The sequence below is a fragment of the Pristiophorus japonicus genome, chromosome 7, assembly GCF_044704955.1.
Source record: "Pristiophorus japonicus isolate sPriJap1 chromosome 7, sPriJap1.hap1, whole genome shotgun sequence".
Lineage (NCBI taxonomy): Eukaryota > Metazoa > Chordata > Chondrichthyes > Pristiophoridae > Pristiophorus > Pristiophorus japonicus.
Genome location: NC_091983.1, coordinates 148,031,470 through 148,056,286, shown reverse-complemented (window position 1 = coordinate 148,056,286; position 24,817 = coordinate 148,031,470). Strand labels below are relative to the sequence as shown.

Below are 24,817 nucleotides of genomic sequence, written 5' to 3'. Positions count from 1 at the left end.
TGATCACGTTGAAACCCAGTGACACCAGCATAACGTGTACCATGATTGCGCAGCTATATCGCGTGACATTAATGTTAATGATCCTGAGTTTGTTCTTAATTACGGTCATAGTCCCAAGTGGATTGCTGGCACTGTTTTGGCCAAGGAAGGAAATAGTGTGTTTGTTGTTAAACTGTTGAATGGGCAAACGTGCAGAAAGCACTTGGATCAGACCAAATTGCGATTCACTGACAACCAAAAACAGTTTGAAGACGACTTTACCATCTATCATCCACCAACACACACCCAACCAGCAATCGACCTCGCTGTCAACCACGAGGATGAACCCACCATGCCCGACAGTCCAATTAGACCAGCTGCGCTGCCGTGCAGCAATGATCCGACCAACTCACCCATGCCAGGACTTCAACTCAGGCGATCAACCCGGGAACGTAGAGCCCCGGATCGCCTCAACTTGTAAATAACTTGTACATAAGACTTTGGGGGGCCAGGGGTCGGAGTGATGTTATGTATGCAAACCTCACCAATGTGTAAGACTTGCCACCAGGGGGCACACTTGTGGGAGACCTAAGGGTCACCTGTGCACCATGGGCAAGCAGGTATAAAAGGCAATTCAGCATGTTGCTTCCTCACTTTGGAGTTATATTAAAAAGACGAAGGTCACAATGGTTTGAGCTTACAACACAGTCTTGTGGAGTTATTCTGAACATAATATAAAGCAGAGGTTGAGAGGAGATTTGATAGATGTGTTCAAAATCATGAGGGGTCTAATCAGAGTGTAGAGAGAGAAATTGTTCCCATTGACAGAAAGTTCGAGAATCAGAGGACACAGATTTAACTGACTGGCAGAAGAACCAAAGGGGATGAGGAAAAACTTTAAGCAGCGAGTGGTTAGGATCTGGAATGCACTGCTTGAAAGGGTGATGGAGGCAGATTCAATCGTGGCTTTCAAAAGGGAATTGGATAAATCCCTGAAGGAGAAAAAATTGCAGGGTTACAGGGAAAGGGCAGGGGAGTGGGACTGGCTGAAGTCCTCTTGCAGAGAGCAGGCATCAGTTCGAATGGGCCGAATGGCCTCCTTCTGTGCTGTAACCATTCTATGATTATCACTCCCAATATCCTTAGCTATAAGGGCATGAGAGTTTCTTTTTGGTGGGGCCCATCTAAAAAAAAGATTATGAACTACTGAAGCACATGATTAGTTCAAATTTCCTGTTGATAACTGCAACTAGTTTGAGCCAGCCTTGAATAAAGATGTGCATGTGAATTGGAACTACAATCATTGTCAATGTTTAACAGTACTTTTCTTATGAGGATCACAATATCTTTATTTTGCAGTTAAATTAATTACCACAAGGGGTCATGAATGCATTGAAGATCATGAATATGAGTAGAAAGTATTATTTTAAGGAAATGCAGGAAAAATATAAAACAGAGATCAAACCAAAATGTTCCCATCAGGTCTGTTGAATTACAACAGGTGCTGGCCCTTTAGTGAAAAGGTCCCGATGGAAAATGTTACCTTCCAATTTTCTTCTGTGATGAGGCGCGGGGGAAGTGAAAGGGAGGATTCCAGATATGAACATATAAAAATATCAATTTACTGTTCAGTTCTCTCTGTTGCCAAGCAGAATAGGGGGTGAAATTTTGGGGCGCTACGAGGTCCCTTTAAGGTTTCAAAATGGCATCTGTGGCGCCGCAGAATCCATCTTGGTAAAGGGGTGCAACGCTGATTTGATGCCAGTGCAACGCTCCATGCTCCAGCCTGCGCCCTTTCTTAACCTTGCGCAGCTGAACACGTAGTCAGCAGCATGAAGGAGAACCCCCCACCGATTCCTTCAAATAGTATCAACTACTTACAAATTAGTTGCTGGATTATTTCTTCTGGCTGTTGCTGCAATTCTACGAGTTTTGGTGCTTTCTATAGTTGGTTAAAGTTTTAATAGTCGACAGGGGGTGGTCTGGCAGGTGCTGAAGTACTTTTTTGGTGACTTCAAGGCTTGTGCACAAACCAGTTGCTCCCAGACATGGATGGACCAGTCGCCCTTCCTCTTGGCACTGAGCATAACTAGCAGAATGAGCAAAGGCCACGCAGAGCAGGACAAGTTACTAGAAGAGGAGAAGGGGAAGGAGAAGGGGGAGAAGGGTTCTCAGCAGGAGACCACATCTGCCAAGGGATTTAGGGAGAACAGATTACAGGATTGCTGTGGCATCCTGGAAGCCGCTTTGCAAACTAGTATCCAGAGCCATGATGGCAGCAGACGGAGCGTCTTGGCAACAAGCTGAGATTGCATGACAGCAGTCTGACATTCCACTGCAGCACTCGGACATTGGGTGGATGCTGCTTGTGCTGTAATGGAAGCTGAGACATCGGCCATCAGACGCTGCATTGTGGTTGGCTCCACAAGTGTGTTGATGGATGTGGCCAACTGTATCATTTTGGAAAAGATGGGCTCTAAGTTCTATGCCAAGCCCTTGACATTCAGGGCAGGCTATCCGGCAGGATTCCAAGTACACCAAGGATTGGAGTGTGTACACCCATCAGCGTTCTTCCCTAAAACTATCTGCTTGATGGGCAATGTCCAGTTTGTGTTCAATTGACATTAAGATAGTATCAAATTACACTAAAAATTTTAGTTTTACCTTGATGTGCACAACCACGAGAGTAATTTTCAGCACGAATTCAACTAAAACGCCCATCGTTTTGTTCTTACAAATTATAAATGGTAATTTCCTCTACATAAGAAAACATTTATTAAACTCAACTACAGCAGGGTTTCACATGCGGTGACAACTGCTTGTCCGATGTTGTGTATATTTCCCTTTGCCAATGCTGCTGAGAATTTATCAAAACCTTCCATTCCAATGTGATGAGGAAACAAGCAGCAGTTCTTACAACAACAACTTGTATTTATATAGCGCCTTTAATGTAATGAAACCTCCCAAGGCGCTATGAGATAAAAAATTTTACACCAAGCCGCTTAAGTAGAAATTAGCGCAGGTGATCAAAGAAGTAGGTTTTAAAGCAAACAATTCTGTACCTGTCCTGTATATGCAAAATCCAGAGCTTGTTTCAGACCCAGGCTAGTCACTCCATGTAGGCTCACTTCCTCAGCAACACTCTCCACCATACACAGACTAAACATGGCCTGAAAACAGATGTAAAATAAATTAATCTCAAGGGTCAATTACACAGAATGCACAATAGAAGTATTGGGTGGGATTTTCTGTTTTCAGCAAAAATGGTAGTTTTACGCAAAAAATTATTGTTTTCGCTGCGCAACCGTTTTTAGGCCTAACTTTCGGCCTTTATGTCTGTGCCATCAGTAAAGTCAGTGTTGCACGGGGATTCGGGGCGCAAACAGAGTTTTGACAACTTTAGTCCGGGGCTGGTAGCGCTGGAAGGTCTTGGGAGGGGGGGAAAAAACAAAAAAAATTGCAAAAAACAGTCACAAAATTCTTACCTACTAAATCGCTGAAAAAGAATTTAAAAATATAAACTTTAACTTATGTTTTTGCGGGTCTTCATGCTTACCAAAGTCCAAAAACCATAGGGTAGTAATTGTAGGGGATTTTAACTATCCAAATATTGGGCCCAAGTTTCCCTAGGAGTTGCTCAGTTTTTTTTGGAGCAACTTAAAAATCGCAACTCTCCCCATTTAATTTGCTCCAGTCGAAGTGAGTTAGGTTTTTTTTTTTAAGTTCAGTTTTTTTTCCAAAAGGAGGCGTTACCAGCCACTTAGACCTATTTTGGCCATTTAAGCAAGTTTAGCCAGCTAAAACTTACTCCAAACTAAGTTAGGCCAGAGTAAGTGACCACTTTTGTACGTTCTGAAAAACCCTGCCGTGAATTAAGAGATCAGCGCAGGTAGCTTCCAAATGACAGTGTTATGATAGGAATGCTATTTTTTTTTTTAAATCCCAAGCAGCGAGACTGGACAGGGTGTAGGTGCTCTCAGCCTGATTAAAAGGAGTAGATTTTCAGTAAAGATCGCTAGATATTAAAGTACTGGAAAATCTTTGAAGATTCTTTTCTTCCCATCTCCCCCGCCCCGCCCCGGCTGGATCAAAACTCTTCCCCCCCACCCCCCGGATCAAAACTCTTCCCCCTCCCCCTGCCATCAAAACTCTTCCCCTGCACGCCACCCCCCCCCCAACCCCTCCCCCATCAAAATTCTCCCCCCCGCCACCAACCGGTCTCTTGTAGCCCTCAGCGCGGGAAGGCAGCGGCTGGCCCATGTGGCAGGCCGCTCGGCCCAGGATAGGGAGGACGAGCGTTGGCCCCTCCCACACAGCCTGCATCACACACACTCAAATTCTGGGGGCTAGGAGCTACTGCGCATGTGCAGAGATCCCGGCACGGTTTTCAGCACCTGGACCTGCCTCCGCCACCGAATCCAGATGCCACGCTATGCCACCGTGGAGGAGAGGCTGGGGAGCGTCCAAACTCGGCCCGAAGATTTTTGGTGCCCTTGGAGTTCTACAAAAGCGGTGTACCTCTGGTGAGTGCGCCAGAAATCTGAACTGGCCAAATTTGGGCCTGTTGATTGGGACAAATATAGTGTGAAGGCTATAGAGGGTGCAGAATTCTTGAAATGCATTCAAGAGATCTTTTTCAGTCAGTATGGAGCAAGCCCAACACGAGAGGGGGCGGTCTTGGATTTAGTTTTGGGGAATGAAGCTGGGCAGGTTGAAGGGGTATTATTGGGAGAGCACTTGGGTGCCAGTGACCATAATTCAGTCAAATTCAAGTTGGTTATGGATAAGGACAAGGATAGGCCTGGAATAAAAGTTCTAAATAGTGGAAAAGCTAATTTTGCTAAGTTAAGGAATGATTTGGCTACAGTAGACTGGAAACAGCTACTTGTGGGTAAATCCGTGTCGGAACAGTGGGAGGCATTCAAGGAGGAGATCTGGTAGGCTCAGGCCAAACATGTGCCCTTAAAGAAAAAGGTTGGGAATAATTCAAAGTTCCCTGGATGTCTAGGGACTTACAGGGGAGGATAAAGAAAAAAAAGAGACGCCTAAGTCATATACCAACAGTTAAATACTATAGAATTTTTAGAGGAATATAGAAAGTTAAGAGGCAAAATTAAAGAGGATATTAGGAATGCTAAGAGAGAGCACGAGAAATTCTTGGCTAGTAAAATTAAGACTAAGAGGGTAAATAAAGAAAGGGTAGGACCTATGAGACCATGAGGGCAATCTTTGTGTGAAGGCAGAAGATGTTGGTAAGGTTCTTAACGGATACTTTGCATCTGTTTTCACAAAGGAAAGCAGCAATGAAGATACTGCTATCGAGAAGGAGTGTGATATTCTGGATGAAATAAATATAGTGAGAGAGGAAGTATTAATGGGTTTAGCAGCTTTGAAAGTCGATAAGTCCCCAGGCCTGGATGAAATGTATCCCAGGCTGTTGAGTGAAGTAAAAGAGGAAATAGCAGAGGCCTTGACCATCATTTTTCAGTCCGCTTTAGATCTGGGCATGGTGCCAGAGGATTGGAGAACTGCTAATGTAGTATCCTTGTTTAAGAAGGGAGAAAAAGATTGGTTGAACAATTACAGGCCTGTCAGCCTAACCTCAGTGCTGGAAACATTATTGGAAAAAATCCTGAAAGATAGGATAAATCTACATTTGGAAAGGCAAGGATTAATTAGGGACAGTCAACACGGATTTGTTAAGGGAAGATAGCGTTTGACTAACCTGATTGAATTTTTTGAGGAGGTAACCAAGAGGGTCGATGAGGGTAGTGTATATGATGTCGTGTATATGGATTTTAGCAAAACTTTTGATAAGGTCCCACATGGTAGACTGGTCACAAAGATTAAAGCCCATGGGATCCAGGGCAAAGTGGCAAATTTGGCTTGGAGGTAGGAAGCAAATGGTAATGGTTGATGGATGTTTTTGTGACTGGAAGGATGTTTCCAGTGGGGTTCCACAGGGCTCAGGACTGGGATCCTTGCTTTTTGTAGTATATATCAATGATTTAGATTTGAATATCGGGAGTATGATTAAGAAGTTTGCAGACGACATTAAAATTGGCTGTGTGGTTGATAATGAAGAGGAAAGTCATGGGCTGCAGGAGGATATCAATCTACTGGTCAGGTGGGCAGAACAGTGGCAAATGGAATTTAATTCAGAAAAGTGTGAGATGATGCACTTTGGGAGGACTAATCAGGAAATAGTATACATATTAAGCAGTAGGCCATTTAATAGTGTAGATGGACAAAGGGACCTTGGAGTGCTTGTCCACAGATCATTGAAAGTAGCAAGCCAGGTGGATAAGGTGTTAAAGAAGGCATACGGAATGCTTGCCTTTATTGGCCGAGGCATAGAATATAAGAGCAGGGTTATGCTTAAATTGTACAATACTTTGGTTAGGCCACAGCTGGAGTATTGCGTGTAGTTCTTGTCACCATGTTATAGGAAGGACGTGATTGCACTAGAGAGGGTGCACAGGAAATTTACTCAGATGCTGCTTGGAATGGAGAATCTTAGTTATGAGGACAGATTGGATAAGCTGGGTTTGTTCTCATTGGAACAGAGGAGGTTGAGAGGAGACCTCATTGAGATGTACAAAATATTGAGGGGACTGGATATAGTGGATAGTAAGGGTCTATTTCCATTGGTGGAGGGGTCAATTACAAGGGGGCATAGTTTTAAGGTGGTTGATGGAAAGTTTAGAGGGGATTTGAGGGGGGGCTTCTTTACGCAGAGGGTTGTGGGGATTTCAAACTCGCTGCCTGGAAGAGTGGTGAATGCAGAAACCTTCACCACTTTTAAAAGATGGTTGGATGGGCACTTAAACATAGAAACATAGAAAATAGGTGCAGGAGCAGGCCATTCAGCCCTTCTAGCCTGCACCGCCATTCAACGAGTTCATGGCTGAACATGAAACTTCAGTACCCACTTCCTGCTTTCACGCCATACCCCTTGATCCCCCGAGTAGTAAGGACTTCATCTAACTCCCTTTTGAATATATTTAGTGAATTGGCCTCAACTACTTCCTGTGGTAGAGAATTCCACAGGTTTACCACTCTCTGGGTGAAGAAGTTTCTCCTTATCTCGGTCCTAAATGGCTTACCCCTTATCCTTAGACTGTGACCCCTGGTTCTGGACTTCCCCAACATTGGGAACATTCTTCCTGCATCCAACCTGTCCAAACCCGTCAGAATTTTAAACGTTTCTATGAGGTCCCCTCTCACTCTTCTGAACTCCAGTGAATACAAGCCCAGTTGATTCAGTCTTTCTTGATAGGTCAGTCCCACCATCCCGGGAATCAGTCTGGTGAATCGTCGCTGCACTCCCTCAACAGCAAGTATGTCCTTCCTCAAGTTAAGAGACCAAAACTGTACACAATACTCCAGGTGTGGCCTCACCAAGGCCCTGTACAACTGTAGCAACACCTCCCTGCCCCTGTACTCAAATCCCCTCGCTATGAAGGCCAACATGCCATTTGCTTTCTTAACAGCCTGCTGTACCTGCATGCCAACCTTCAATGACTGATGTACCATGACACCCAGGTCTCGTTGCACCTTCCCTTTTCCTAATCTGTCACCATTCAGATAATAGTCTGTCTCTCTGTTTTTACCACCAAAGTGGATAACCTCACATTTATCCACATTATACTTCATCTGCCACGCATTTGCCCACTCACCTAACCTATCCAAGTCACTCTGTAGCCTCATAGCATCCTCCTCGCAGCTCACACTGCCACCCAACTTAGTGTCATCCGCAAATTTGGAGATACTACATTTAATCCCTTCGTCTAAATCATTAATGTATAATGTAAACAGCTGGGGCCCCAGCACAGAACCCTGCGGTACCCCACTAGTCACTGCCTGCCATTCCGAAAAGTACCCATTTACTCCTACTCTTTGCTTCCTGTCTGACAACCAGTTCTCAATCCACGTCAGCACACTACCCCCAATCCCATGTGCTTTAACTTTGCACATTAATCTCCTGTGTGGGACCTTGTCGAAAGCCTTCTGAAAGTCCAAATATACCACATCAACTGGTACTCCTTTGTCCACTTTATTGGAAACATCCTCAAAAAATTCCAGAAGATTTGTCAAGCATGATCTCCCTTTTACAAATCTATGCTGACTTGGACCTATCATGTCACCATTTTCCAAATGCGCTGCTATGACATCCTTAATAATTGATTCCATCATTTTACCCACTACTGAGGTCAGGCTGACCGGTCTATAATTCCCTGCTTTCTCTCTCCCTCCTTTTTTAAAAAGTGGGGTTACATTGGCTACCCTCCACTCGATAGGAACTGATCCAGAGTCAATGGAATGTTGGAAAATGACTGTCAATGCATCCGCTATTTCCAAGGCCACCTCCTTAAGTACTCTGGGATGCAGTCCATCAGGCCCTGGGGATTTATCGGCCTTCAATCCCATCAATTTCCCCAACACAATTTCCCGACTAATAAAGATTTCCCTCAGTTCCTCCTCCTTAATAGACCCTCTGACCACTTTTATATCCGGAAGGTTGTTTGTGTCCTCCTTAGTGAATACTGAACCAAAGTACTTGTTCAATTGGTCTGCCATTTCTTTGTTCCCCGTTATGACTTCCCTGATTCTGACTGCAGGGGACCTACGTTTGTCTTTACTAACCTCTTTCTCTTTACATACCTATAGAAACTTTTGCAATCCGCCTTAATGTTCCCTGCAAGCTTCTTCTCGTACTCCATTTTCCCTACCCTAATCAAACCCTTTGTCCTCCTCTGCTGAGTTCTAAATTTCTCCCAGTCCCCAGGTTCGCTGCTATTTCTGGCCAATTTGTATGCCACTTCCTTGGCTTTAATACTATCCCTGATTTCCCTAGATAGCCACGGTTGAGCCACCTTCCCTTTTTTATTTTTACGCCAGACAGGAATGTACAATTGTTGTAATTCATCCATGCGTTCTCTAAATGTCTGCCATTGCCCATCCACAGTCAACCCCTTAAGTATCATTAGCCAATCTATCTTAGCCAATTCATGCCTCATACCTTCAAAGTTACCCTTCTTTAAGTTCTGGACCATGGTCTCTGAATTAACTGTTTCATTCTCCATCCTAATGCAGAATTCCACCATATTATGGTCACTCTTCCCCAAGGGGCCTCGCACAATGAGATTGCTAATTAATCCTCTCTCATTACACAACACCCAGTCTAAGATGGCCTCCCCCCTAGTTGGTTCCTCGACATATTGGTCTAGAAAACCATCCCTTATGCATTCCAGGAAATCCTCCTCCACCGTATTGCTTCCAGTTTGGCTAGCCCAATCTATGTGCATATTAAAGTCACCCATTATAACTGCTGCACCTTTATTGCATGCACTCCTAATTTCCTGTTTGATGCCCTCCCCAACATCACTACTACTGTTTGGAGGTCTGTACACAACTCCCACTAACGATTTTTGCCCTTTAGTGTTCTGCAGCTCTACCCATATAGATTCCACATCATCCAAGCTAATGTCTTTCCTAACTATTGCATTAATCTCCTCTTTAACCAGCAATGCTACCCCACCTCCTTTTCCTTTTATTCTATCCTTCCTGAATGTTGAATACCCCTGGATGTTGAGTTCCCAGCCCTGATCATCCTGGAGCCACGTCTCCGTAATCCCAATCACATCATATTTGTTAACATCTATTTGCACAATTAATTCATCCACCTTATTGCGGATACTCCTTGCATTAAGACACAAAGCCTTCAGGCTTGTTTTTTTAACACCCTTTGTCCTTTTAGAATTTTGCTGTACAGTGGCCCTTTTTGTTCTTTGCCTTGGGTTTCTCTGCCCTCCACTTTTCCTCATCTCCTTTCTGTCTTTTGCTTTTGCCTCTTTTTTGTCTCCCTCTGTCTCCCTGTATAGGTTCCCATCCCCCTGCAATATTAGTTTAACTCCTCCCCAACAGCACTAGCAAACACTCCCCCTAGGACATTGGTTCCGGACCTGCCCAGGTGCAGACCGTCCGGTTTGTACTGGTCCCACCTCCCCCAGAACCGGTTCCAATGCCCCAAGAATTTGAATCCCTCCCTGCTGCACCACTGCTCAAGCCATGTATTCATCTGCGCTATCCTGCGATTCCTACTCTGACTAGCACGTGGCACTGGTAGCAATCCCGAGATTACTACTTTTGAGGTCCTACTTTTTAATTTAGCTCCTAGCTCCTTAAATTCTTTTCGTAGGACCTCATCCCTTTTTTTACCTATGTCGTTGGTACCAATGTGCACCACGACAACTGGCTGTTCTCCCTCCCATTTCAGAATGTCCTGCACCCGCTCCGAGACATCCTTGACCCTTGCACCAGGGAGGCAACATACCATCCTGGAGTCTCGGTTGCGTCCGCAGAAACGCCTATCTATTCCCCTCACCATCGAATCCCCTATCACTATCGCGCTCCCACTCTTTTTCCTGCCCTCCTTTGCAGCAGAGCCACCTACGGTGCCATGAACTTGGCTGCTGCTGCCCTCCCCTGATGAGTCATCCTCCCCAACAGTACTCAAAGCAGTGTATCTGTTTTGCAGGGGGATGACCACAGGGGACTCCTGCACTATCTTTCTTGCACTGCTCTTCCTGTTGGTCTTCCATTCCCTATCTGGCTGTGGACCCTTCTCCTGCGGTAAGACCAACTCACTACACGTGATACTCACGTCATTCTCAGCATCGTGGATGCTCCAGAGTGAATCCACCTTCAGCTCCAATTCCGCAACGCGGACCGTCAAGAGCTCGAGGCGGATACACTTCCCACACACGTAGTCGTCAGGGACACCGGAAGTGTCCCCGAGTTCCCACATGGTACAAGAGGAGCATATCACATGACCGAGCTCTCCTGCCATGTCTTAACCTTAGATACCCTTAAATTGGTAATAACAATGTTATAGTTCACTTACTGATATAAAAAATAAAAGAAAAGCTACTCACCAATCACCAGCCAATCACTTACCCCATTGGCTGTGACGTCACTTTTTGATTACTTTCTACTTCTATTTTGCTTTCTCTCCCGCTGTAGCTGCACCGGTCGCCTTTATAGGCCGCTCCCCTCTCACCAACTGCCGCTGGCTCTCGATCTCCCGCTGGGCTTTTGATAGGCCGCTCCCCTCTCACCAACTGCCGCTGGCTCTCGATCTCCCGCTGGGCTTTTGACAGGTCGCTCCCCTCTCACCAACTGCAGTAACTTGCAGGGTTACTGACCTAGAGCTGGTAATTGGGATTAGACTGGATGACCTTTTGTTGGCCGGTGCAGATAGAATGGTAAGTACTGCAGGGAATCAAGTACGGCCAGGGTAATCTCCTGGACTAGTTTTGATCGCCTGGATGGGTCAGAGGGGAATTTTCCCACATTTTTTTCTCCCTAAATTGACCTGGGTTATTATCTGGTTTTTGCCTCTCCCAGGAGATCACATGGCTTCGGTTGGGGTGGAGTGCAGAATGTTTCAGTATAAAGGTTGTCGCAGTTGTGTGAGGCAGACTGGTTGGGCTCGGTGCTCTTTGCCTTTCCGTCATTGATCACAGGTTTATATGTAACCTTCAGAACTGCTGACCAGGGGCCGTGCGGCTCTGTCGGCCATGACCTCTTTCTATGAAGTAAATTTCTATGTTTCTATGTTACCGCTGCTGGCAGGACTGCACCGACAGGTTTTACCTGTCAGTATTCTGGGCATGTGGCGTAAGGGTCGGGAGACTGCCGAAAGTATGACGCAAATGCAATCTGCGTCGTTGCACGTCGGCGTACCTTTCCCCGGCGGTACGTGGAAGCACCGCCGCAGTTAGCCAAGGATCCGGCCGACCAGGTTTTCGCTGCGGAGGGTCACAAACCTGGCGAAAATCTAGTGTTATGTATTTAACCCCTTGTAACCTGTATTATGCTACCACCAGGGGGCCTATCCGTTGAAGTCTCAAGAGATCCCAGTATCCCTTGGAAGCACTGTATATAAGCAGGCTACCCATGAGGTGCCTGCATTCTGGAGTCTTATTAAAGGAGCTAAGGTCACACTTGCTCATTGTCCACAGGACTCAGTTTCATCCTTTATTATGACTGTACCAATTGGCGACGAGGTAACGAACAACCGCGCAAAAATGCAAAGAACATTTGGTATCCTGGAGAAGTTTTCAGAAGGTGACGATTGGGAGGCCTTCATGGAGAGACTCAACCGATATTTTGTGGCCAACGAGCTGGAAGGGGACGAGAACACTGCCAAACGAAGGGCGATCCTCTGAACTGTCTGTGGGGCAACAACCTATGGCCTCATGAAGAATCTCCTAGCTCCGGTAAAACCGGAGAAATCCTATGAAGAATTGTATAAGCTGGTCCAGGAGCACCTAAATCTTAAGGAAAGCGTTTTGATGGAGAGATATCTGTTTTGTAAGTGTCAACGATCGGAGGGCCAGGAAGTGGCGAACTTTGTTGCCGATTTGAGGGATTCCTAGAACAAATGCTTAGAGACTTTTTTGTACTGGGCACTGGCCATGAGACAATCCTTCGCAAACTGTTGACTGTAGAAATTCCGAATCCAATTAAAGCCATAATGATAGCCCAGGCATTTATGTCCACCAACGACAACACCAAACAGATTTTGCAGAGCAAAGTAGTTTCGGCCAGTACTGTGCATAAAGTAACATCGGTTTCAAGCAGAAATATACATGGCAGAACGTACACGCCGGCTGCTGCTGCCCGACCTCAGATAACCCAGAGTCCGCCATCAATCGTTAATGTGAGGCAGTTAACACCATGTTGGTGTTGTGGAGGTGATCATGGCCCCATCAATGCCACTTCAAGTACCATGTGTGCAACGGCTGCAGAACAATGGGACACCTCCAGCGACTGTGCAGGCAAGCTGCAAACCACCACGTTGCAGAGGAAAATCGATCCACTGTGAATCAGGCTGAATTGGAGACTCGTTCCGAGGAGGCAGATGTGTACGGTGTCATGTATTCAACTGTCATTGTAACCCATGTATAAGCTAACCTAAGTTGTACACCTTGAGAACACTGATCACAGGGGGCGAACTTGTGGGAGACACTCCTAACATGGACTTTTCGGTATAAAAAGGGAAGCTCCACCCACCGTCTGTCTCTTGAGGTCTTCGTAATAAAGGTAACTGGTCACAGAGTGATCTTCTCTCAAGTATGGGCCTCGTGTGCATTTATGCTGTATAGTAAGGACATATTATTGGAGAGGAGAAACTGGGATTTAAACCACGCGAGCATGGCCATTAGCAGCACAGAAGAGAGGTACTGTGTTGGTGATGATTGGGACGACTTTATTGAGAGACTACAGCAAAGTTTTGTCACTAAGGAATGGTTGGGACAGGATTCGGCCGACAAATGTCAGGCTCATCTCCCGACGGTTTGTGGATCCAGAACGTACTCCCTGATGAAGGACCTTCTCGCGCCAGAGAAGCCGGCGGACAAGACGTTCGAAGAGCTCAGTAAGTTGATCGGGGAACACCTTAAACCGGCGAGCAGCATGCACATGGCGAGACACCGGTTTTACACGCACCGGCGGCGAAAAGGGCAAAGCGTTCCAGACTTCGTGGCAGATCTTCGGCGACTGGCGAGCCTATATAAGTTTCCAGATGCATGCAGAGCGGAGATGCTGCGAGACTTTTTTTTTTAAATTGAGGGCATCGGGCACGCTGGGGTTTTCAGGAAACTGATTGAGACCAAAGACTTGACCTTGGAAGTGGCAGCTCTGATAGCCCAGACAATTATCTCAGGGGAGGAAGAGATCAGAAATGATTTATGGCAAAAATCTTGGCTCAAATGCGGCAAACGACCAGGGAGTCAACATTGTTAACGCAGCACACAAGGGCAATCGGACATGCCCCAGCATGCAGTCGAACCCAAAGGGGGAAATTCAACAGAGACAATGGCTAGCTGAATGGCGATTCATACCATCGCAATGGACAATGCGGCCAGTAACGGGGCCATCAACACGTGTTAATGGTGCGCATAAGGACAGTTACAGAGACAGTCAGAGACGATCGACTGGTAATGATCTTTAGTTTCCAACAATGGGGCCTCCAGCTCATGCTGGAGGTGTGGAGGCAAACACCCAGCCAGAGCTTGCAGGTATCAGCAATATACCTGCAGAAACTACAACGTCAGCAGTCAGTTGGCACGTATGTGCAGGAAGGCTGCAGCCAGGTTGATGTACGAGGAGGACGGGCCTGATGTTAGCCCTACGAGGCCAAATGAATACTAGGGGAAATCGCTGGAAGCTGAAGTTCAGCGAGTTCATGTGGAGCACATATACAGTTCATACACCAGGACGCCACCGATAATGATGAAAGTGCTCCTCAATGGCATCCCAGTATTAATGGAGTTCGGCACGGGGGCCAGCCAGTCCCTGATGAGTATCAAACAATTCAAAAGGTTGTGGGTGTCCAAGGCCAGGAGGCCAAAATTATTGCAGATTGATGCACTGCTACGGACATATATAAAGGAGATCATTCTGGTGCTAGGCAGCGCCACGGTAATCGTGACCCTCAAAGATTCGGAGAACGGGTTGCCACTCTGGATTATCCCAGGGGACAGTCCCGCACTACTGGGGAGGAGTTGGCTTGCTGTCATGAACTGGAAATGGGGCGATGTCAATGCAATTTCTTCCGTGGAGCGAGTATCATGCTCACAGGTCCTGGACAAATTTGACTCATTATTTCAACTCAGCATCTGCACTTTCATGGGGGCCAAGATAGTGATTCACATAAACCCGGACGCTAGGCCAGTACACCATAAGGCCAGAGCAGTGCCGTACGTGATGCGGGAAAAGACAGAATGTGAATTGGACCGCCTGCTGAGGGAAGGCATCATCTCGCCAGTCGAATTAAATGACGGGGCTAACCCGATCGTGCCGTTGCTCAAGGCAGATGGGTCGGTCTGGATATGTGGTGATTACAAGGCCATCATCAATCGGGTATCACTCCACGACCAGTACCCGCTACCGAGAGGGGAGGACCTCTTTGCGACGCTATCCGGTGGCAAACTTTTTTCAAAATTGGATCCGACCTCAGCTTACATGACTCAGGAGCTGGCGAGTGAGTCGAAGAAGCTGACCACCATCACGACACACAAGGGGTTGTTTGAGTATAACTGATGTCCATTTGGGATTCGTTCGGCCGCCGTGATCTTTCAGTGAAATATGGAAAGCCTCCGCAAGTCAATTCCAAGGACGGTGGTTTTTCAAGACGACATCCTCATCACGGGTCGCAATACTGAAGAACACCTCCACAACCTGGAGGTGGTGCTACGCAGACTGGACCTGGTAGGGCTGCGACTGAAAAAGGCGAAGTGCGTCTTCTTAGCTCCAGAGGTAGAATTCCTGGGGAGGAGGGTAGCAGCATACGGGATCAGACCCACTGCGTCCAAAATGGAAGCGATCCAGAGAGCACCCAGACCCCGTAACACGACGGAGCTGCGTTGGTTGCAGGGGCTCCTGAACTATTTTGGTAACTTTCTTCCCAAATTGAGCACGTTGTTAGAGCCGCTACACGTGCTCCTATGCAAAGGTCGCGATTGGGTCTGAGGGGACAGCCAGGAAAGGGCTTTTGATGGAGCATAACAAATTGTGTGCTCTAACAAACTGTTAACGTTATATGACCCGTGTAAGAAACTTGTTTTAACGTGCGATGTGTCGTCCTATGATGTCGGGTGTGTGTTGCAGCATGTGAATGCCAATGGTCAGTTACAGCCGGTAGCTTATGCCTCCAGAAGTCTGTCCCAGGCAGAAAGGAGCTACGGGATGGTAGAAAAGGAAGCACTAGCATGTGTATATGCAGTTAAATAAAAATGCACCAGTACCTGGTTGGCAGGAAATTTGATCTGGAGACAGATCACAAGCCCCAAATTTTGGCTGACAACAAGGCCATGAATGCGAATGCATCGGCCCGCATACAGAGGTGGGCACTTACGTTAGCCGCCTATGACTACACAATTCGGCACAGACCGGGCACTGAAAACTGCGCCGATGCACTCAGCAGGCTCCCACTAGCCACCACTGAGGGGGCAGCTGAGCATGGTGCTGAGATGATTATGGCTGTTGAAGCTTTCGAAAGCGAAGGCTCACCTGTGACAGCCCGTCAGATTAAAGTCTGGACAAATAAAGACCCGCTACTGTCTTTAGTTAAGAAATGTGTCCTGAATGAGGACTGGGCAGCCACGTACGGGGCATGCCCTGAGGAGTTTAAGCCGTTTCATAGGCGCAAGGATGAACTCTCAATTCAGGCTGATTGCCTACTGTGGGGAAACCGAGTAGTCATGCCCCAGATGGGCAGAGAGGTGTTTATCAGAGAACATCACAATGAGCACCCGGGCATTGTCATGAAGACGACAATTGCCAGGTCACATGTTTGGTGGCCAGGGATAGATGCAAACCTGGAACTGTGTGTTCGCAGGTGCAACACGTGCGCTCAGCTGGGCAACGCACCCAGGGAAGCCCCCCTTAGCCCCTGGTCCTGGCCCGCCAAGCCATGGTCATGCATCCATGTGGACTATGCAGGTCCTTTCATGGGAAAAATGTTTTTGGTTGTAGTAGACGCCTACTCCAAATGGATTAAGTGTACCATTTTAAATTCAAGCACATCCTCTGCCACAGTAGAAAGTCTACGGGCAATGTTCGCCGCCCATAGTCTACCGGACGTCTTGGTCAGCGACAATGGCCCGTGCTTCACAAACACTGAATTCCAGGACTTCATGGCAGGCAATGGAATCAACCATGTCAGAACGGCACCGTTCAAGCCGGCCTCAAACAGCCAGGCAGAACGAACAGTGCAGAAAATCAAACAGGGGATGCTCAAAATCCAAGGGTGTTCTCTACAAAGCTGCTTATCATGCCTCCTGTTGGCCAATAGATCCCGATCACACTCGCTCACAGGGGTTCCACCCGCAGAGCTGCGAATGAAAAGGACGCTCAAAACCAGGTTATCCCTTATACATCCCACAATGAAAGAAATTGTTGAGAGCAGGCGTCAATCACAATGTGACTACCATGACAGGAATGCAAGGGCACGATGTATTGATGTCAATGACCCTGTTTTTGTCCTTAATTACGCTGCAGGGCCCAAATGGGTTGCAGGCACTGTGATTGCCAAAGAGGGGAATAGGGTTTTGGTAGTTAAACTTACCAATGGACAAATCTTCCGCAAACACGTGGATTAAACTAAAGGGAGGTTCAACAACCCCATAGAAGAAGCAGAGGAAGAACACGACGTAGAATTTACTCCACCACAGGTGACCGAACAACCGGAACCAAGTGGAGGAGAGCCCAGTCACTGTGGGCAGTCCGGACAGGCCTGAGGCACTGCAAACAGCAGTCACTCAGGCCAGCGCCCAACAACTGGAGCCCCAACTCAGGCGCTCGACAAGGGAGCGTGAACCACCAGAGAGACTTAACCTGTGATCCCAATAAGACTTTGGGGGGGGGGGGGGAGGGTGGGGGGAGAGAGGTGATGTCATGTATTCAACTGTCATTGTAACCCATGTATAAGCTGACCTAAGTTGTTCACCTTGAGAACACTGACCACAGGGGGCGAACTTGTGAGAGACACTCCTAACATGGACTTTCCAGTATAAACGGGAAAGCTCCACCCACCATCTGTCTCTTGAGGTCTTGGTAATAAAGCTAACTGGTCAGAGAGTGACCTTCTCTCAAGTCTGGGTACCGTGTGCATTTATACTGCATAGCAAGGACATATTATATGGGGTACACACATTCACTAAGAAATGTCCACCAATAATGTTGAAAGTTGAAGTGAACGGAATTCCAGTATCTATGGAACTGGACACGGGTGCAAGTCAGTCCATAATGAGTAAAAAGGCCTTCGACAGGCTGTGGGGCAAAAAGGCACACAGGCCCAAGCTCAGCCCCATTCACACCAAACTAAGGACTTACACGAAGGAACTAATCCCAAAAATTGGCATTGCAGAAGTCAAAGTTTCCTATGATGGAGGAGTACACGCACTCCCGCTGTGGAGTGTGCTCGGGGATGGCCCCACACTGTTTGGCAGAAGCTGGCTGGAAAAAATCCGCTGGAACTGGGACGACTTCCGAACAGTTGCGTCCGTCGAAGACGCCCAGGTTGAGCAAGTTCACATTGTTGTTCGAGCCAGGCATTGGAAGCTTCTCGGAGGTGAAAGTGCAGATCCATTTGGTTCCCGGTACACGACCCATCCACCACAAGGCACAGGCGGTACCATACATGATATGTGAGAAAGTGGAAATTGAGCTTGACAGGCTGCAGCGAGAAGGCATCATCGCGCCAGTGGAATTCAACGAGTGGACGAGTCAGATTGTCCCGGTACTTAGAGGACGGCACAGTTAGAATTTGTGGGGATTATAAAAGTAACGATTAACCGTTTTTCGCTACAGGACCAGTACCCGCTACCAAGGCAGACGACCTATTTGCAACCCTGGCTGGAGGGAAGACATTCACCAAGCTGGACCTGACCTCTGCCTACACGACGCAGGAGCTAGAGGAGTCTTCGAAAGGCCTCACCTGCATCAACACGCACAAAGGTCTGTTCATCTATAACCTGTGCCCGTTTGGGATTGGGTCGGCCGTGGCAATCTTCCAATGGAACATGGAGAGCCTGCTAAAGTCGGTTCCTCGCACCGTGGTTTTCCAGGACGACATACTGGTTACAGGTAGGGACACCATTGAGCACTTGAAGAATCTGGAAGAGGTTCTTAGTCGGTTGGATCACATGGGGCTCAGGTTGAAACGCTCGAAGTGTGTTTTCCTGGCGCAGGAGGTCGAGTTCTTGGGAAGAAGAATCGTGGCAGACAGCATCAGACCCACCGACGCCAAGACGGAGGCCATCAAGAACGCGCCGAGACCACAGAACGTGACAAAGCTGCCGTCATCCCTGGGACTCCTTAACTATTTCGGTAATTTCCTACCTGGGTTAAGCATCCTACTAGAAACCCTACATGTGCTACTGCGCAAGGGAGACGACTGGCTATGGGAGAATTCACAAGAGGCTGCCTTAAGAAACCGCTTGTCCTGTATAATCCTTGTAAAAGAATAGTGCTAGCTTGCGATGCTTCATCATACAAGGTCGGGTGTGTGTTACAACAGGCTAACGAATCGGGGATCTTGCAACCAGTCGCTTATGCATCCAGGAGTTTGTCCAAGGCCGAAAGAGCTTACAGCATGATTGAAAAAGAGGCTCTGGCATGCATTTACAGGGTTAAAAAAAATGCATCAGTACTTATTTGGCCTCAAGTTTGAGCTTGAAACTGACCAAAAGCCGCTCATATCGCTATTCTCTGAGAGCAAAGGGATTAACACCGCAACCAGAGATGGGCGCTCATGCTGTCGGCATACAGACATCCGCCACAGACAACTTCGCAGATGCTCTGTCGGCTGCCATTGCACAGCCAGCGGACATGCTCATGGTCATGGAGGCATTCGAGAACGAAAAGTCCACCGTTACGGCCCGCCAGATCAGGACCTGGACCTACTAGGATCCTTTACTGTCCATGGTAAAAAAAAAAGTGTCCTCCATGGGAGCTGGTCCAGTATCCCAGTGGAGATGCAGGAGGAAATTAAGCCGTTCCACAGGCGCAAAGACGAAATGTCCCTGCAAGCAGACTGTCTGTTGTCGGGTAATCGGTAATCGCGGAGTCTTGCCCAAGAAAGGCAAAGATACGTTCATAGGTGAACTGCACAACACCCACCCAGGCATTGTAATGATGAAAGCCATAGCCAGATCCCATGTGTGGTGGCCCGGCATCGACACAGATTTAGAATCATGCGTGGGCCACTGCAACACTTGCTTTCAGCTGAGCAATGCACCCAGAGAGGCACCGCTAAATTTGTGGTCATGGCCATCCAAACCGTGGTCGAGGATCCATGTGTACTATGCGGGCCCATTTCTTGGCAAAATGTTTTTGGTTGTCATGGACGCTTACTCAAAATGGATTGAATGTGCGATAATGTCTGTAAGCACGTCCACAACCGAAAGCCAACGAGCCATGTTTGCCACGCACGGCTTGCCTGATGTCCTCGTCAGCGACAATGGGCCGTGCTTCACCAGTGCTGAATTCAAGGAATTCATGACCCGCAATGGGATCAAACACGACACATCTGCCCCGTTCAAGCCCGCATCCAATGGTCAGGCAGAACGGGCAGTTCAGACCATCAAACAAAGCTTGAAACGTGTGTCGGAAAGCTCTCTGCAGACCCGGCTGTCCCGAGTGCTGCTCAGCCATCGCATCAGATCCCACTCACTCAGCGGGGTTCCCCCAGACGAGCTGCTCATTAAAAGGGCGCTAAAAACAAGGCTCTCTCTTGTCCACCCTGATCTCCGTGATCATGTGGAGGGCAAGCGGCATCAACGAAGTGTGCACCATGACCGCGCAAATTTGTCACGCGCTATTGAGGTCAATGATCCTGTGTTTGTGCTCAATTATGGACATGGTCCCAAATGGCTCGCTGGCACAGTCACAGCCAAAGAGGGGTGTAGGGTGTTTCAGGTCAAATTGGCCAATGGACAAACGTACAGAAAACATTTGGACCAAATCAAATTGCGGTTCACCAACAGCTACGAACAATCAGAAGAAGACACCACGAACTTTGACCCTCCGACACACACACACAAAGTGGCAACTGACATCATGGTTGACCACGAAGCCAAACTCACCATCCCCAGCAGCCCGGCTGCCCAACAGCCCAGCGAAGAACTAACCAACTCACCCACACCCGCATTTGTACCGAAACGATCGACAAGGGAGCGAAAAGCCCCAGATCGTCTCACCTTGTAAACCAATGTACTGTTGGCTTCATGGGGGAGTGATGTTATGTATTTAACCCCTTGTAACCTGTATTACACTACCACCAGAGGGCCTACCTGTTGGAGTCCCAAGGGATCCCAGCATCCCTTGGGAGCAGGGTTATATAAGCAGGCCACCCACGAGGTGACTGCACTCGAGTCTTAAAAAAAGGAACTAAGGTCACATTTGCTCATTGTACACAGTACTCAATTTCATCCTTTATTCTGAGTGTAGCACTAAGTATTCTAACTATTATTGTCACAATGTATTTTTAGATTTAATCTCTTTCAATCACCAAAATATTGTATGTGCATAGTTAATGCTGGGGACCACAATTCATTTTTTCAATATGGCCTGTAGTTCAACGAGTATTAACATTGAGTGAACAACAGATCATCTTTTTGACACAAGTATCAGTGTGAACCTGATTCATTTGACGAAGGCCTCTTATAATCTTCAAAGATAGATGTAAATTAGATCTTATTTCAGTGAGGAAGAAAAGAAGTTTAACTGTAGGTTCAAGTCGCTGAAGAAGAGTCCTTCAGTGCTGAGACTGAGGGCCCAAATTTGGCCCTCCGGTTTTTCGGCGCACTTCCGAGCCCCCCCCCCCCGTCGAAATTTTACCTAAAAAAAAATCCGTCCGATCATGGCCGATTCTCGGGCCGTCTGTGGAGCTGGCGTGGCCGCCGATGAGGGAGCCCATTCAGCCAGGGCTGGGGACGGTGTGCTTCGGCCCCGGCCCCTCCCACACAACCTGCAGCGTGCATTTACCGAAACAGCAGCCAGGAGCTGCTGCACATGCGCGCAGACTCTAGCACGCATATGCAGAGGTCCCGGCACTGTTTTCAGCTCCAGGTCATCCTGAAATGTAAAGATAACCCCCAGCTACTCATTTCCACCTTCTAAAACGGGCCAACCATCTTCTTAAATTCCTCTCCCCTGCCCCCTCCACTCTCCTCCAGCAACAAATGCAAGGTACTCATGGACTTCTTTGTCACTAAGATTGAGACCATCCGTTGACCTGCCTCTGCACATCCCTCCCTTCCCTTTCCCACCAAGCCAAGCTTTCCCCACCCCCCAAGGATCCTCCGCTGCCCTAGCCCTGAACTTTTTAAATTTCTCTCCCATCTTTCCCCAAGCCCTGAGTTCATCGTGTCCATGAGACTCACCTCCTGCTCTCTTGACCTGATTCCCACTAAGCTGACCAACCAACCTCCCACACTAGCTGACAGTTTCCTCTCCTCAGGTATTGTCTTGCTCCCTTTGAAATCTGCAGTCATTACCTTTCTCCTCAAATAACCCACACTTGATCCCCCGGTCCTTGCAAACTACCCCCAACCTTCCTCTGTTCTCCAAAGTCCTCAAACATGTTGTTACCACCTCAATCTGTGCCCATCATTACCACAACTCCATGTTCAAACTTCTACATTCAGGTTTCGACCTCTACCACAGCACTACAACTCCTGATCTGTCACAAATTACATCCTCTGTGACTGTGGAGCACTATCCTTCCTCACCCTTCTCACACCTCTGCAGCCTTTGATACAGTCAACCACACCATCCTCCTCCAATGTCTCTCCTCTGTTGTCCAGCTGAATGGCACTGCCCTCGCCTGGTTATACTCTTCTTCATCCAGTCGTAACCAGAGAATCTTCTGCAATGGCTTCTCTTCCTGGCTCCACATCGCTGTCTCATGAATTCCCTGGTGGTCAATCCTTGGCTCTCTCGGATTTCTCATCTACATGAAACACCTCCGCAACATCTTCCAAAGATAGGACGTCAGGTTCCACGTGCACACTGATAAAACCCAGCTTTACCTCACTACTTTCTTGACTCCTCCACTGCCTGTGATGTCAGCCTGCTGGTCTGACATCTGACCCTGGATGAGCAGCAATTTCCTCCAAATAAATAGAGCAGACCAAAGCCATTGTCTTCCGCCCCAACCACAAACTCCGTTCCCTCGCCATCGATTCCATTTCCGCACCCCCCCCCCCTGCCAATCACAAAGACCACCTACATCCACCTCCGTATCACTGTACACCTCTGCCTCAGCTCATCTGCTACACAAACCCTCATCCATGCTTTTGCTACTTTCAGCCTCAGCTATTCCAATGCTCTGCTGCCCTTCCTCCCATCTTCCGCTCTCCATAAACTTGAGCTCATCCAAAATTCAGCTGCCCGTATCCTAACCTGCACCAAGTTGCAGCTCAAGTTTAAAATGATCATTCCAGTGTTCAAATCCCTCAATTGGCTTTGAATCTCCCCAATGCTAACCTCATCCAGCCCTACAACCCCCCCCAATAATTCGCCGATTTTTCAACTCTCGCCTTCGACCTGACCCCCACCACCACCCCCTTTGGCCAACCATTGGCGGCTGTGCCTTCAGCAATCTAGGCCCCAAGCTCCGAATTCCCTCCCTAAACCCTGCCACCTCTTCTCTCCTTTAAGACCCTCCTTAAAACCTAGCTTTTTGACCAATCTTTTAGTCACCCCTCCTAATATCTATCTATTTGGCTCATTGTCAATTTTTGTCTGCTTACACTCCCGTTAATTGCCTTGGGATATTCTGCTACGTTAAAGGTGCAATATAAATACAATTTGTTGTTGTTGAAACTGAGCCAGATCGTGAAATTACAAACAGAAGTCCTGCCCCAACATTCCCGGGGCAGAAGTGTGAAAATCCAGGTTCCTATGTCAACTGTGCACATTTAACTGATAGAATAGATAAGGGAGAACCAGTGGATGTAATGCATTTGGATTTTCAGAAGGCCTTTGATAAAGTTCCACAGAAGAGGTTTGTTCTATATGTGGACTTGTATTCACTCTGTGCAGCCACCAGAGGGCTCATCCCCTGGAGTCCCAAGGGATCCCATAATCCCTTGGTAGCACAAGTATTTAAGGAGGCTTCACAGGTGGGAGAGACACTCTGGAGACCTGCAATAAAAGACTACGGTCACACTTTACTTTGAGCTCAGTGTTCAGTCTGACTCTTTCTCCATACACAAGGTTAGTGTGCAAAATTAAAGCACATGGAATTGGGGGTAATGTACTGGCATGAACTGAAGATTGGTTGGCTGACAGGAATCAGCAAGTAGGAATAAAGGGGTCTTTTTCAGTGTGGCGAGCAGTGATTAGTGGGGTACCACAGGCTATTCACAAATATATATAGACATATATTATAGAAATAAATAAATGATTTAGATGAAGGAACCAAATGTAATATTTCCAAGTTTGCTGACGACACAAAACTAGGTGGGATTATGAGTTGTTAGGAGGATGCAAAGTTGCTGCAAGGTGATTTATAGGTAGAGTAAGTAGGAAAACACATGGCAGATGCAATATAACGTGGATAAATGTGAAGTTATCCACTTTGGTAGGAAAAACAAAGAAAGTATTATTTAAATGGTGATAGCTTGGGAAATGTCGATGTACAAAGCAAAGGGACCTGGGTGTCCTTGTACACCAGTCATTGAAAGCAAACATGCAGGTGCAGCAAGCAGTTAGGAAGGCAAATGGTATGTTGGCCTTCATTGCAAGAGGATTTGAGTACAGGAGCAAGGATGTCTTACTACGGTTATACAGGGCCTTGGTGAGACCACACCTGGAGTATTGTGTGCAGTTTTGGTCTCCTTACTCAAGAAAGGATATACTTGCCATAGAGGGAGTGCAGCGAAGGTTCACCAGACTGATTCCTGGGATGGCAGGACTGTCATATGAGGAGAGATTGGGTCCGACTAGGCCTGTATTCACTCGAGTTTAGAAGAATAAGAGGGGAACTCATTGAAACATGACTGGGTTGGATCGACTGGATGCGGGGAGGATATTTCCCCTGGCTGGGAAGTCTAGAACAAGGGGTCACAGTCTCAGGATATGGGGTAGGAAATTTAGGACCGAGATGAGGAGAAATTTTTTCACTCAAGAGGGTGGTGAACCTGTGCAATTCTCTACCACAGACAGCTGTGGAGGCCAAGTCACTGAATATATTTAAGGAGGAGCTAGATAGATTTCTTGACACAAAAAGCAACAAAGGGTATGGGGAAAAAGTGGGAAT

General features: G+C 47.4%; 1 protein-coding gene across 6 annotated transcripts in view; it reads right to left on the bottom strand.

Moving 5' to 3' along the window:
* Positions 1-24,817, bottom strand: part of klhl32 (kelch-like family member 32) — a 478,483-nt gene that overhangs the window by 315,145 nt on the left and 138,521 nt on the right. For all 6 annotated transcript variants that reach the window (XM_070885400.1, XM_070885397.1, XM_070885403.1 and 3 more), the window contains one exon: positions 3,042-3,149. In XM_070885400.1, the coding sequence (XP_070741501.1) occupies positions 3,042-3,149 (108 nt within the window). The remainder of the gene's footprint in view (positions 1-3,041; positions 3,150-24,817) is intronic.